General features: G+C 40.9%; 1 protein-coding gene across 2 annotated transcripts; it reads left to right on the top strand.

The window, feature by feature from the left end:
- Positions 1 to 25: 25 nt before the first annotated feature.
- Positions 26 to 13,875, top strand: RNF113A (ring finger protein 113A). 2 transcript variants are annotated; one of them, XM_028522787.2, is made up of 3 exons: positions 26 to 1,176; positions 1,300 to 1,368; positions 13,595 to 13,875. In XM_028522787.2, the coding sequence occupies exons 1-2, from the start codon at positions 180 to 182 to the stop codon at positions 1,356 to 1,358; spliced, it is 1,056 nt and encodes a 351-aa protein (XP_028378588.1). In that variant the 5' UTR covers positions 26 to 179; the 3' UTR covers positions 1,359 to 1,368; positions 13,595 to 13,875. The 2 variants fall into 2 exon arrangements, with proteins under 2 accessions (XP_028378588.1, XP_028378587.1); XM_028522786.2 differs by having other exon boundaries at positions 13,584 to 13,875.
- Positions 13,876 to 15,251: the final 1,376 nt, after the last annotated feature.

Genomic DNA, 15,251 nt, shown 5'->3' with positions numbered 1-15,251 from the left:
AGGAAACGACGGTGGCCGGCAGGGCTGTTCGGTGACGTACTGTCTCATCTCAATGCTCCGCAGTTTTTCTGCAGCGCATTGTGCTCCCATTTTCAGCGGAGAGCCGGGTGTGCGGTAACGCGAAGCAGCCCCCACACCACTCAGAACCCCGTGGCCGTTTTGGAGCTCAGGACTTAAAAATGGCAGACCAACTTTCTCCAGGAAAGGCGACAGACCAGGTATGCACCTTCCTGTTCAAAAAGCCTGGACGAAAGGGGCCTGCAGGCCGCAGGAAGCGCCCGATCTGCGACCAAGAGCCGGGAGACAGCAGCAACAGCAGCAGTGATGAATGCAGCACTGTGGTTCGCCGGGAAAAGAAGCGGGCGACCCACAATCCCATGATACAGAAGACCCGTGGCAGTGGTAAACAGAAGGTGCTTTACTGCGACTTGAGTAGCGAGGAGGAGGAGGAGGAGGAGGGGAAGGGGAACAAGTCTGAGGCTCTCCGAGTGTTCTACAAGTCCACCCGCTCGGCGAAACCCGTGGGGCCAGAGGATATGGGGGCGACTGCTGTCTACGAGCTAGACACAGAAAAGGAGCGTGACGCACAAGCCATCTTTGAGCGCAGCCAGAAAATCCAGGAGGAGCTGAGGGGCAAGGAAGATGACAAGATCTACCGGGGAATCAATAACTATCAAAAATACATGAAGCCCAAGGATACGTCTATGGGCAATGCTTCCTCCGGAATGGTGCGGAAGGGCCCCATCCGAGCTCCTGAACATCTACGTGCCACCGTGCGCTGGGATTACCAGCCTGACATTTGTAAGGACTACAAGGAGACAGGCTTTTGCGGCTTTGGAGACAGCTGCAAATTTCTCCATGACCGATCAGATTACAAACATGGGTGGCAGATCGAACGTGAGCTTGATGAGGGTCGCTACGGTGTCAATGAGGACGAAAACTATGAAGTGGGAAGCGACGATGAGGAAATACCATTCAAGTGTTTCATCTGTCGCCAGACCTTCCAAAACCCAGTTGTCACCAAGTGCAGGCATTATTTCTGCGAGAGCTGTGCACTGCAGCATTTCCGCACCACCCCGCGCTGCTACGTCTGTGACCAGCAGACCAATGGCGTGTTCAATCCAGCGAAAGAATTGATTGCTAAACTGGATAAGCATCAGGCTGCAGAAGAGGATGGTACTTATGATTTTTTCCAGAAGACCCCGATGAGGGTCCAGTTCCCATTACTTAGTTTTCCCATTATTCTCCAATATCAAAATAAATATTTTGGAAATCTTACTTTGTGTCCTTCCTTTCTAGGGAAAGTGACAGAGGAAAAGGCAGGTGGTGAAGTAGGTTCCTGGATAGATGGCTTGTGAAAGCATCAAGGTAGGTATAATCTGTATTTTTACCTAGTATAAATGTTGTCTGTGTGTAACTTCTCAGAACTCTTTGTAATAAATTACAAGGATAGGAGAAATTTGGGGAAAGAGCTAGAATTTGCTTGAAATTTCTGACTAAAGGTGTGGTGAAAGGAAGAATTGAACCTATTTGTTATATCACATTTCTGTATCACTTAATGATTTATTTTATGCATTATCTTTATTGGGAGCCTGTACTATACACCCCAGCCAAGATGTGTTTGCTCGGGACAGGTGGCTAGCACCACAGAATGCATGTATTGAAAATGGCCCTTGCTCTCTTTTTAAGCACCTACAGTAACCTCCTTCCTTCCATGGGTGACTGAAATGATCTATGCTGTGCTGTCCAATATGATCATGGCTTTATGTGCCGTTAAGCACTTGAAATGTGGATGGTAGCCACCCTATTGGACATTGCAGCCCTAGACTGAACTGGTGAACATGCAGAGGGCAAAAGCCTAATACAGTCATACCTTGGTACTTGTCTGCTTCAGAACTCATCAAACCCTGTACTCCTCACATTTTGGTCAGAAAAAAAATGTTTCAGCACTGGGCACTTGCTTGGGACTCAGCACATTTGCTAGAACTTGTATGAGTCACGCCACCGCCCCACAAGAGAAAATGCTTCAGCATTCAGTACCCGTTGGTTTCAGTACTCATGAGTTCCAGAACAAATTAACAAGTACCAAGGCACCACTATATTTGTAATACATTGTCTGAAACTGTGTCCCCACAAACCCTGTAATATAGTTGGTCACGCACTACTATATATCTGTATTCCCAACTAATTTGTGAACTCCTGTGACTAGCCTAGTGCTTGGCATATAAGCCCTTAATAAACCAGAAAGGTTTCAAAAGGGAGTGTGGGGCCAAAGCCTTAAATCCAAGCTGAGGAGCTTGAGTATATCCTGTAGGTAATGGGGAAATAGCAGAGTTTGAGGAAAGGAACACAGTTGGACTTTTTAAAAATGTTGTGGTTGCAGGCTATCAGATAGATTGCAGGGAGATGGATGACAAGAGGTAGGGAGGCCAGTTTTGCCAAATGATTACTAAATTTTTATTGATCTGGCTAGAATTTGGACTGATCCCAGGAAAGAGATGCAAGAATAAATTGCAGGTTAGCATTGTTATTTTTTTTTTTATCCACACCATGAGTCCATTTAAAAATATTTGAGGAGCTATTCTGTGTCAGGCACTATGCTTGGCATAGGGGATATTAGCAAACAAAATAGACACAGCCCTGTATTCGTGGAGCTAGACATCAAACAGTCACAGGTGTGAGGAGTACAAGGGAAACAAGTGCACTGGGTTGACCTAGATAATCCCAATCCCAGTTTTGTTGGATTTGAGAATTACAAACTCATTTGATACATGGTAAAAACATATTTTTTTGTTTATGCCTCTTTACTCAGATTTCCATAAAGGTTTTAGGCCCTGGCTGGGTGGCTCAGTTGATGAGAGTATCATCCGCATATGCCAAGGTTGCAGGTTCAGTGCCTGGTCAGGGCATATACAGGAATCAACCAATGAATGCATCAATAAGATGAACAATAAAATGATGTTTCATTCTTTCTCTCTCTTGCACCCCCTCTCTCCTTGTCCCTCCCTCCTTTCTTCTCTCTCTCTAAAATCAATAAATTTTTTAAAAATTAGATTCATCATGTCAACCTCTGCAAAAATATGCAGGAATTTTTCTTGGTATTGCACTGAAATTATAAATTTGGAGAAAACAGATTTCTTATACCCACATAACTGCTACTGTTAGTAAAATCACAATATTACCAGTGGTACACACTATTAACTAAATTATAGGCCTTATTCAAATTTCTTCAATTGCTCTACTAATGTCCTCTTTCTGGACCTCAGTGCCATCCAGGGTCACACATTGCAGTTAGTTGTAATGTCTCCTTAGTCTGTTATTCTGGAAGAACTCTCAGTCTTTGTCATTCATGTCCCTGACACATCTGGAGACTGTTGGTCATTTATTTTGTAGCTACCTCCCAGTTTTGCTTTGTCTGATGTTTCCTTATGATTAAATTCAGGTTATTCATTTTTAAAAGGAAAACCATAGGAGAGATGCTGTACTCTTCTCAGTGTATTAATATGAAACATTCCATAACACAATGTGAAACGTATAGTGGGGATATGTGAGATACTTAAGAGGCCTACTGGGAAGAGACTTAAGAAAGTATCACACAGGAAAGAGCATTTAAGGTATGAAACAAAAAGAGCCCGACAAGAAACAGAAGCATATACAGCCATGGATGGCAAAGGAAGAGTGTTCTTAAAAAGTCTCATGGAGCTCTGTCTGGTGTGGCTAAGTGGACTGAATGATGGCCTGTGAAACAAAGGATCACCGGTTGATTCCCAGTCAGGGCACATGCCTGGGTTGCGGGCCAGGTCCCCAGTAGGAGGCGTGTGAGAGGCAACCACACATTGATTTTCTTTCTCCCTCTCTTTCTCCCTCCCTTCCCCTTAAAAAAAAAAGTCTCATGGAAAGAAATATGGTAATGAGTAGCAAATGAATCATTAAAATGGTGTAATTTTTAAAATATTCCTGAGAATTTCTACTGAAAAAGTTATTCAGAAGCAGAATAAAGCTTTATGGAAAAAGATATACAGTGAATAGAAAAATGTCTAAAGTAATAGCCATCAAATGGGAACATTGCTTAGTTTTTTATTATTATTGATTTGCAGTTACAGTTGTCCCACCTTTTTCCCAGTTGCTCTCCCCTGCCCCCACCCTCCCTACAAGTCAATCCCCACCCGGTTTGTCCATGCCTGTGAGTCCTCTATTCATGTTCCTTGACTTGCCTCTTCCCCTTCTTTCCCTGTTATCCCCCTTCCCTATGATCACTGTCAGTTTGTTCTTTATTTCCAGGTCTCTGGTTCCATTTTGCTCGTTTGTTTGTTGATTAGGTTCCACTAATATGTGAGATCATATGGTATTTGGCTTAGCATAATGCTCTCCAGTTCCATCCATGCTGTTGCAAAGGGTCCTACCCTTTCTGCTTTCTTTCTGCTGGGTAGTATTAAATTGTGTAAATGAACCAGTTTTTTGGTCCACTCATTTACTGATGGGTACTTAGGTTGCTTCCAGCACTTGGCTATTGGAAATTGTGCTGCTATGAACATTGGGGTGCATACATTCTTTTGAATTGGTGTTTCAGGATTCTTAGGGGTATAATTTCAGCAGTGGGATCACTGGATCAAAAGGCATTTCCATTTTTAGTTTTCTGAGGAAATTCCATACTGTTTTCCACAGTGGCTGCACCAGTCTGCATTCCCACCAACAATGTACTGGGGTTCCCTTTTCTCCACAACCTCACCAGCACTTGTTTGTTGCTTTGTTTATGATTGCCATTCTGACTGATGTGAAGTGGTATCTCGTTATGGTTTTAATTCACATCTCTCTGATGGCTAGTGATGCTGAGCATCTGTTCATGTGTCTCTGGGCCCTCTGTATGTCCTCCTTGGAAAGGTGTCTGGAACATTGCTTACTTTTGATGGTGTGAGTCTAGGGAATTGGTTACTTTTCTCTTTGGACTTTTATGTCTTGAATTTCTTTGAGAGTTTTTACCCTATGTTTAAGTTAACATAGTGTAAAGTTATATTTCTCGGGGGGGAAGAAAAAGATAACATTGAATTGTTTTTATATATTATGTAAGCTGAGAGAAAGGGTCCAGGAGAAAACAAGATGAAAGGGAAAGAATGCTGCTGATGCCTAAATTCTAAAAGGTAGCTAGAATTGAGATGGGATGGGATTAAAAGCATGTATCAAGAAGTTAATCTTATAGAGCTGAGAGAAGAGGAGAAAGATAACATTTACCTACTATTCCACATGTTTTTTAATACCTGTCTGTGAATCTTCAGAGAATGTGCATATACAAACTATATGCACATAAGCATTGTTCTCAGGATCCATAACATTCAGCATATTCATAAAGTGATAATAACTCCACAAAAGTGCATAAATCAATGGTGTACTCAAAGTGTTTTTCATGTTTACAAGTTTACGATTATATTTTTTAAAAGTCGGAACAGTCATCTACAGGATTACAATTTTGGACCAGTCCGGAGGCTAACAATTCAGGACTGATTCTTCTCAAGAATGTGCTTTTTTATTTATTATAAGAGCTCTTAGTTTTTCTTTCTTGTTTGAAGTCAGATGTCTTTTTATCACTTTTAGTCAAATGCTGCAACTTCTTCATAGGTGGAAATGAAATAGTTGTTCTTAAATTGTTTTTTAATTTATTTGGGGGGGAAAAACATGCCAACAGAGATGAGATTGCAGCTGGACTCTGAAGGAGCTAACCTAGTCTGAGGTCAGAGGAGTTTCCCCTTGGAAATGACCCTAGTAGGAGAGAAATTATCCCAGGCAGAGAGTTACACATATTGGGTTGGCTAAAAAGTTCATTTAGTTTTTTTCCACACAATGGCTCTAGTAGTGCTTAGTTGTCTTTAACTTCATTTGAAACAATTTTGTTAGATTATATTGTGACAGCTGTCATATCAGTCTGCATTAAAAAAAAAAAAAAAAACAAAAAAAAAAAACTTACGCCCAGCTGGTGTGGCTCAGTGGATTAAGTGCCAGCCTGCAAACCAAAGGGTTGCTGGTTCGATTCCCAGCCAGGGCACATGCCCAGGTTTCAGACCAGGTACCCAGTTGGGCGTGTGTGAGAGGCAACTGCACGTTGATGTTTCTTTCCCCCTCTTTTTCCCTCCCTTCCCCTCTCTGTAAAAATAAATAAATAATATATTTTTAAAAATTTATTAAAATCGGTGAATTTTTGTGCAGCCATTTTAATATTGAAGTTGAAAGAAAGTACAAACATTTTCAATATATTATGCTTTATTATTTCAAGAAAGGCAAAAATGCAACTGAAATGCACAAAAAGATTTGTGCAGTATAATGAAAAGGTGCTGTGACTGATCGAAATGTCAAAAGTGGTTTGCGAAGTTTCGCAAAAAGTGGTTGCGACGTGGGTCATGTATAGAAAAGTCCTTTGGCTACTTCATTTCCTATACTGTACTTACATTCCCATTGCTATTCTGTAACTACCTATTGTACTTCCTAATCCCCTTACCTCTTCACCCATTCCCTCAAACCACCCTCCCATCTGACAACCATCAAAATGCTCTGTGTATCCATGATTCTGTCTCTGTTCTTGTTTGCTTAGTTTGTTTTTTAGATTCAGTTGTTGACAGGTCAGTGCTTATTGCCATTTTATTGTCCATAGTTTTGATCTTTTTCTTAAATAAGCCCCTTGAACATTTCATATGATAATAATCTGGTGATGATGAACTCTTTTGTTTTACCTTGTCTGGGAAGACCTTTATCTGCTCTTCAATTCCAAATGATAGCTTTGCTGGGCAGAGCAGTCTTGGCTGTGGGTCCCTACTTTTCATGACTTTTAGTATTTCTTGCCAATCTCTTCTAGCCTTAAAAGAAACTTTCTTAAAAGAAACTTTTAAGGCTAGAAGATAATAGTCTTCTAAATCAGCTAATAGTCTTGTGGGAACTCCCCTGTAGATAACAAACTGCTTTTCTCTCCCTGCTTTTAAGCTTCTCTCTTTATTTTTAACTTTTGGCATTTTAACTGTGACGTGTCTTAGAGTGAGCCTCTTTACATCCATCCTGTTTAGGACTCTGTGTTTCCTGGACTTACATGTCTATTTCCTTCACTAAATTAGGGAAATTTTCTTTCATTATTTTTTCAAATAGATTTACAATTTCTTGCTCCTTCTCATCTCCTCTTGGCACCCCTATGATGTGAATGTTGGACCTCTTGAAGTTGCCCCAGAGGCTGCTTACACTGTCCTCGTTTTTGTTTTTGTTTTCTTTTTTCTTCTTGTTGTTCTGATTGGCTGTTGTTTTGCTTCCTTATGTTCCAAATCATTGATTTGATTCTGTTTCATCCACTCTACTGTTGTATCCCTAGAAATTGTTCTTTATTTCAATTAGTATATTCTTCATTTCTGACTGGATCTTTTTTATGCTGTTGAGGTCCTCACTAAATTTCCTTGAGCCAGTCCATCCTCATAACCAGTGTTTTGAACTCTGCATCTGATAGATTGCTTATCTCCATTTCATTTAGTTCTCTCTTTCTGGAGTTTTGATCTGTTCTTTCATTTGGGCCATGCTTCTTTGTCTTCTCATTTTGACAGCCTTCCTGAGTTTGTTTCTATGTATTAGATAGAGCTGCTATGACTCCCTGTCTTGGTAGTGCGGTCTAATGTAGTAGGTGTCCTGTAGGGTCCAGGGGCACAGCCTACCCTATCATCCAAGATGGGTACTCAAAGTGTGCCATTCATCTGGGCTGAGTACACCCTCCTTTTGTAGTTGAGTCTTGATTGCTGTTGGCAGATCAGTGGGAGGAATTTACCCAGGCCAGTCAGCTACAAGGACTGGCTGTGACCACTGACCACCAACCTCCACCCTTCATGGAGGATCAGCTGTGCACAGGCAGGGTAGTGGTGCTCCAACACGGTCTGTAACTGTGTAGTGGGTGGGCAAGCTGTGGGGTTTCCCAGGTGGTACAAGCCAAGGTCAGCCCCCACTTGTGTTCTTCCCAGGCTACTCTGCCTAAGCTATAAAGCAATCTGAGATGGCTGCTGCTTGTGCTGGGCTTAGAGATTCCCAGGCAAAGCCAAGCTGTGAATCTAGGCTGGTTGCCACTAGTGCTAGGGACCACTTAATAAGAGGTATGGGAGCTGGGGGCTTTCCAGAGGACAGCTGTTGCTTATTTCATAGGATTTAGGAAGTTGAGAAGCATGAGCCAAGATCAGCTATTCATATTGAAAACTCAGGGTTAACAGTTTGAATGGGCCCATAGGTGGGTGGGACAGAATCTCATGGAATCTCCAAAGTGGGACAAACAGTGTTAGCCAGCTTGATGGACTCTCAGATATGGCACTGTGTGGCTCTGTGGGTAGAGAGCTCAGAAGAGGGACAATGGCCTCTGCCTGCCTTTCTGTCTTAGAGAAAGCTGTCCCCCACCTCCTGCCTTGATACCAGATACTTTAGTTCCTCCCTGTTTGCCACTGTTGCCTTTTAAGCTGCTTGTTACCCTGGTGCTGGAGCTCAGAGGGAGTGAGTCTGATTAAGTCTTTGTGTGGGTTCTTTAAGGGGAACTGCCTAGGACTCCAGAAGTTTCTTCCACCAATGAGTCCCCACTGGTTTTTGCACCCAGGAGTTATGAGGACTTAACTTTCTGGAATGAAACCCTGTGGGGTGGCCTGGTGTGGGGCTGGGACAACTCACTCCCAAATTATCCCCTCCAAAATTTTTTTAAGATTTATCTATCTATCTATCTATTTGGGGGTGGGGGGAAGAAAGGGAGAGAAACATCAATGTGTGGTTGCCTCTCGCACACCGCCTACTGGGGACTTGGCCTGAAACCCCCAACCCAAGCATGTGTCCTAACTGGGAATCAAATCAGTGATCCTTTGGTTCGCAAGCCAGCAGTCCATCCATTGAGGCAAACCATCCAGACTTACCACACACTTACCACACTAACATGAGCCCCTCTGATACAGTTTTCATTTCATTTACCGCATTTTTCAACTCCAAAATATTCATTTGGTTCTTTATATAAATTTTAATCTATTGATATTATCTGTTTGATACAACATTGTTATCATACCTGTCTTTTTTCTTTAATCATGGTTTCGTGGTTTCCTTTAATTCTCTGAATGTATTTATAATGGATACTTTGAAGTCTTTGTTAAATCGGTCATTTGGGCATTCAAAGGCAGTTTCTGTTACCTGCTTCCCTCTCTATGCCACCCCCTAGTGTGCAGGTTAGGCTTTCCTGATTATTTGCATATCTCATAATATTTTTGTTGGAAACTGGACGTTTTAGGTAATACAGGGTCCAGCAGAAGTGAGGCCTGCTTGAGTGTGGTTGGTAGCTAATAATATGGGTGTGATGATTTATAGTTTTAATTTGTACATTTCAGCTAGAAGGGCATATGGTGTGCTTGAATGTGATAGTTATGTTACAGAATTACATGCTTATGATTTTGTAATAAGAAATTTTATAAAAGGGGGGCTTTGTTTGTGCAAGGCCCTGCATATTAAACTGACTCATTGCAGGTCCCTCCACTCTCTCTTCAGGGCTTATTATTATTTGTGACAGTCTGAGTTATTTTATTGAATTCTGTCCCTGCTTCCCCTGCCTCCATCCACCAGTGTTAAGCTTCTGATGTTGGTCCTCAAGGGGTGCGGCCTTTGGTGTGCCACAGCACCCTGATTCAACAGTGGTTTTGACAGATTTTTCTTTGTTTCTTTTCCTGACCACACTTATTTGTCAAAATTCACCAATTGTAGAATAATTGCTCTGTTATTTCTAAGAATACCCTCAGGCATAAATTGCTCTAAAATCTAATCCAATCAAATTGGAGCTCTCTTGAAGGAAGTTCCCTAGATCAGTGTTTAAAATTTTTCCTTAGCCTTGGAATGTTTCTCCCACCTGTCTCTTTACCCAGTTCTCCTGTGCAGATTACTAGGCCTGCAGTTTAGCCTATATCTCTACTGAATCTACAATCTCCTCCACATTACCTTTCACCACAACTTCCACTGTTTTAGAGAATATCTTTGAACTTGACCACCACCCTGTGTTGCAAATGTAGTAGTTCCTTTGAAAGAGATCAGGAGCTATCTATTTTGTGCACTGCTTCTCCCCCCAGGAAGAATGTCCAAGCCAAGTCTGTGGAGTCAGAGGTGGGGTGAATGACTTGCTTGTCTCTGAGTAATGCCACCATGTTAGGACCCGAGTATTAAGGGAGACGGGAGTTCCCAGCTTGCCTCTGTCTCTGTGGAACCATCTTACCAGCCAGGCAGGGGGGATCAGGGCCCCATTATTTTCTGCTGCACCATGCTCAAGGTACACAGTCCCTGTCCCACTAGAGGGGGCTAGCTGAAAGAAGGGATGCCCACCTCTCTCCTGAACTATCCTAGAACTTAGCCTCAGCCACAGGTAGCTGAAAGCAGAATGAGAAAAACTGATGTCCTTCCCCTTCTGGGAAGATAACCCCCTAAGTGGGAGCTGCATTGAACAGGTAGTCCTGTATTTCTGCCTATACTCTGGAACGGAGTTTCCATCTCACTGGATTGGGAAGGGGGATGGAGACTGCAGTCTTGGTTCAGATGCCACAAGCTCTTGCTTTTCTTATGGAATCTTATTTGTTTTTAATTTACTTTTCATTTAAAAATAAATAATTCTTATTTATTTTTATTGCTGTTCAAGTACAGTTGTCTCCATTTTCCCACCATCACCTTCCCCTACCACACCCACTCCCACCTCCCACCTGGAATCCTACCCCACTTTGGCTTTTTCCATGGGTCCTTTATACATGTTCGTTCCTTGAGGGCCCTTCCTCTTCTTTCCCCTGTTTTCCCCCTCCTTCCTCCCCTCTAATCACTGTCAGTTCTTTTCTTTCAATGTCTCAGTTCTATTTTACTTGTTTGTTTTGTTGACTAGGTTCCACTTATAGGTAAGATTATATGGTATTTGTCTTTCACTGCCTGGCTTATTTTACTTAGCATAATGCTTTCCAGATCCATTATGTTGCAAAGGGCAGGAGCTCCTTTCTTTCTGCTGTGTAGTATTCCATTGTATAAATGTACCATGCTGTTTGATCCACTCATTTACTGATGGGCACCTAAGTTGCTTCCAGCACTTGGCTACTGTAAATTATGCTGCTATGAACATTGGGGTGCATATGATCTTTTGAATTTGTGTTTCAGGATTCTTAAGGTATACTCCTAACAGTGTAATTGCTGGGTCAAAAGGCAGATCCATTTTTAGTTTTCTGAGGAAATTCCATACTGTTTTCCACAGTGGCTGCACCAGTCTGCAATCCCACCAACAGTGTACTGGGGTTCCCTTTTCTCCACAATCTTGCCAGCACTTGTTGTTTGTTGATTTGTTTATGATGGCCATTCTCACCAGTGTGAGGTGGTATCTCATTGTGGTTTTAATTTGCATCTCTCTGATGGCTAGTGATGCTGAGCATCTTTTCATATGTCTCTGGGCCCTCTGTATGGCCTCCTTGGAAAACTATCTGTTCAGGTCCTTTGCCTATTTTTTAATTGGGTTCTTTGTCTTCCTGGAGTAGAGTCATGTAAGTTCTTTATATATTTTGGAGATCAAACCTTTGTCTGACATATCATTTGCAAATATATTTTCCCATATGGTTGGTTCTCTTTTCATTTTGCTGATATTTTCTTTAGCTGTGCAGAAGCTTTTTATTTTGATGAAGTCCCATTTGTTTATTCTTTCCTTTGTGTCCCTTGTTCTTGGGGACATATCATTGGAAATATTGCTGTGTGGAATATCTGAGATTTTTCTCTGTGTGTTCTCCTCTAGGACTTTTATGGTATCATGACTTATATTTAAGTCTTTTATCCACCTTGAAGTTATTTTTGTGTGTGGTGTAAGTTGGTGGTTGAGTTTTCATTTTTTTGCATGTAGCTGTCCAGCTCTCCCAATACCATTTGTTGAAGAGGCTATTTTTATTCCATTTTATGCTTCTGCCCCCTTTGTCAAATATTAATTGACCCTAGAGACTTGGGTTTATTTCTGGGCTCTCTGTTCTGTTCCGTTGATCTATGTGTCTGTTCTTATGCCAGTTCCAGCCTGTTTTCATTACAGTGGCCTTGTAATACAGTTTGATATCAAGTATTGTGATCCCTCCTGCTTTGTTCTTCTTCCTCAAAATTGCTGCAGCTATTCGGGGTCATTTTTGGTTCCATATAAATTTTTGAAATGTTTGTTCTATATCTCTGAAATATGTCATCGGTATTTTAATAGGGATTGTAATGAATCTATTAATTGCTTTGGGTAGTATGGATATTTTGATAATGTTAATTCTTCCAATCCACAAACACGGTATACATTTCCATTTATTCATGTCTACCTTAATTTCTTTCTTCAGTGTTGTGTAGGTTTCTGAGTACAGGTCTTTTACCTCCTTAGGTAGGTTTATTCCTAGGTACTTCATTTTTCTTGTTGGTATAGCAAATGGGATTTTTTCCTGATTTATGTTTCTGATATTTCACTGTTGGTATACAAAAATGCCCTTGATTCCTGAGTATTGGCTTTGTTTTACCAAATTCACTTATTAGGTCAAGTAGTTTTTTGGTGGAGTCTATAGGGTTTCCTATGTACACTATCATGTCACCTGCAAACAATGATAGTTTTGCTGCCTCCTTTCCAATTTGGATGCCTTTTATTTCCTTTTCTTGTCTAATCTCTTTGGCTAAGACTTCCAATACTGTGTTGAATAGAAGTGGTGAAAGTGGACATCCTTGTTCCTGATCGTAGTGGGAAAGATTTTAGTTTTTGCCCACTGAGTATGATGTTGTCTGTAGGTTTCTCGTAATGGCCTTTGTTATGTTGAAGTATGCTCCCTGTACTCCCACTTTGCTGAGTGCTTTTATCATAAATGGGTGCTGTACCTTACCAAATGCTTCTTTTGCATCTGTTGATATGATCATGTGATTTTTGTCTTTCATTTTGTTTATGTGATATATTATGTTTATTGATTTGCAAATATTGTACCATCCTTGCATCCCTGGAATGAATCCCACTTGATCATGGTGTATGCTCTTTTTAATATATTGCCAGATGCAACAAACCTTATACAACTTTCCTTGTCCTGTCTAATTTGTCTCTTGTTCTCTTAACCATTCAGAAATAATCAACTTATTTTAGAACAAACGTATTTTCTTATAATTTCCCTCAAAACTGTATCTCTATACTTTATATCTTCCATTACTGAAAATATATCCTACTTTTCTTGTGTTCTTAGTTGATTCATGTATTCCTAGTAGCTTCGATTACGTATATTGGATTTTTAGCCCCTAAAAACCTCCATTTCTAATGAAAACTAAGTAACTGTGAACTGTTGAAAGTGATAGAAAATCATAACAGAATAGGTATACTAGAATTTAGCTTTTAGTTGAAATTATTAAATTAGCTCTTTTAAGAGTCTTGGTTGCACTGGAATATACTTATATCCTGGGGCCTTGAGGCCTGCATATAAAGCAAGTTTCAGGAACAATATTAAAGTATACTTTGCTTAAGATAATAGAAGAATGTAACCTGTTAAGCATGGGATATATAGCTCTGCTTTTGGTCTTGTCTTAACATAATGTCACTGACTCACAATCCCAAGATGTCTTGCAGAAATCTGTAAGCAGAAAAGATCACCTGGCCACAGTCACGAAGACCCTGGACAGGATGCCACCAAGAACTAAAATGAGATTAAGAAAATTGCTGAAGCTTGCACAAGAACTGACCAATTGACACAGCCCACAACCCTGAACCCCTTATTCATGCTTACTCGTTATTTTTTTGCCTTTAAATACCCCAGTTGTAAGCCATCGGTGATCCATGTTTTTAAGTGATAGCTTCCAGTTCTCCTTGCATGGTGCCCTGCAATAAAGCTACCCTAATTCCTCCACTGCGGTTCTTGGTGTTTTTGTGTTTGGCTCTTCTTGGGGGACAGCCACAAAAGTCTGAATTCAGCACTGATTCTGAAGAACTGACATATAGCCTTAGGGAATGTAGCCTTATTCAAATTCATAAGAGCTTTAAAAGGAGAAACTTACATGGGCAAAGCAACTGTTCCCGCTGGTAGCTGGCTGGAGAAAAACCCACCCCCTTCCCAGGACGGGATCCCTTTTGTAAGGGGCGAACAGGATGGACAGTCTTGTAGACCACAGAAAGAACAATGCATCCGTAAGTTAACAGATAACATCACGCCAGTATCACACTCTGTACATTCATTAACATCCTTCCTGGGGTCATGACATTAGTCTTTGGGCAACATTCTAGTTTTCTGGGTAGTCCGCCAAGCCTGACACTACAGAGAGTTCAACAGAAAGTCCAATGTTCCCCAGAGGTTTTTGCTGCTGGATCCATATTGCATCTAAAGTGAGTTCCCCTACAGTTCTGCTGTGTGCCAGGTGAATGAACTCTTATCCAAAGCTTCCATTAAGATTTAATCAATATGCTTTAGTTTTACAATACTGAGAGGTAAAAATGTTCCCCAGCCAGACTTAATACCCATTCCTATTTAAACGTTCAGGTAAAAACATAATTTCTTTACATAATACATGCTTCAACAATCCAACTTTCATATTCTTATTAACCATATATTTTTATGTTCTATCAGTCTAATTGTAGCTGCAAGTCTGTGATTCACCAATGACCTTTTGTTGATCTTTAATTTGATCAATCAGCCTAATGGCTGTCCCAAGACATTGCTGGTCAGATATCTCATCATAGTTTTTGCCTTTTGGCTTTTTTAATTTCTTCACACTGTGGTAAATAGATATGACATGTCCGGGACCCTTTAATGCTGAGGGGGACTATACAGGCCCCTCTTTGGCCTGCCCAACTTTAGGTTTGAACCCCATTCAAGAAATGGGGTAAGCCCTGCAAGGACGAGTCCTGTGAACCTTCCCTTTCTGTTTCGTGTTTCATTTGCCCCTATCAATATTTGCATTATTTACCTTATTTCTTAATACCCTTTTGTAAAAAAAAATCCAAGAGCATCTTGACTTTCCTGGGCCTCTTCCCATTCTCCTATTAATTAATGCTTTTATTAGCATCTATAAGACCCATGAGGGAAGCTGAGACAGCAGATTCAATATGACTTCTCAACCTGATTTTTGTAAGACTAGTCATTATAATTCTTTGGATACACTTTTGAAATTTGATCTTTCTATATGTACCAATGAAACAGCAGTTATGATGAGAACTCTAAAATTTTTCCAATTTAGAAGTTTTTTCAATTCAAAGGATACCATCATCTGACCATTTCACAAGTAGGATCAAT

The sequence above is a fragment of the Phyllostomus discolor genome, chromosome X (assembly GCF_004126475.2).
Source record: "Phyllostomus discolor isolate MPI-MPIP mPhyDis1 chromosome X, mPhyDis1.pri.v3, whole genome shotgun sequence".
Classification (NCBI taxonomy): domain Eukaryota; kingdom Metazoa; phylum Chordata; class Mammalia; order Chiroptera; family Phyllostomidae; genus Phyllostomus; species Phyllostomus discolor.
This window is presented reverse-complemented; position numbering and strand designations above follow the sequence as displayed.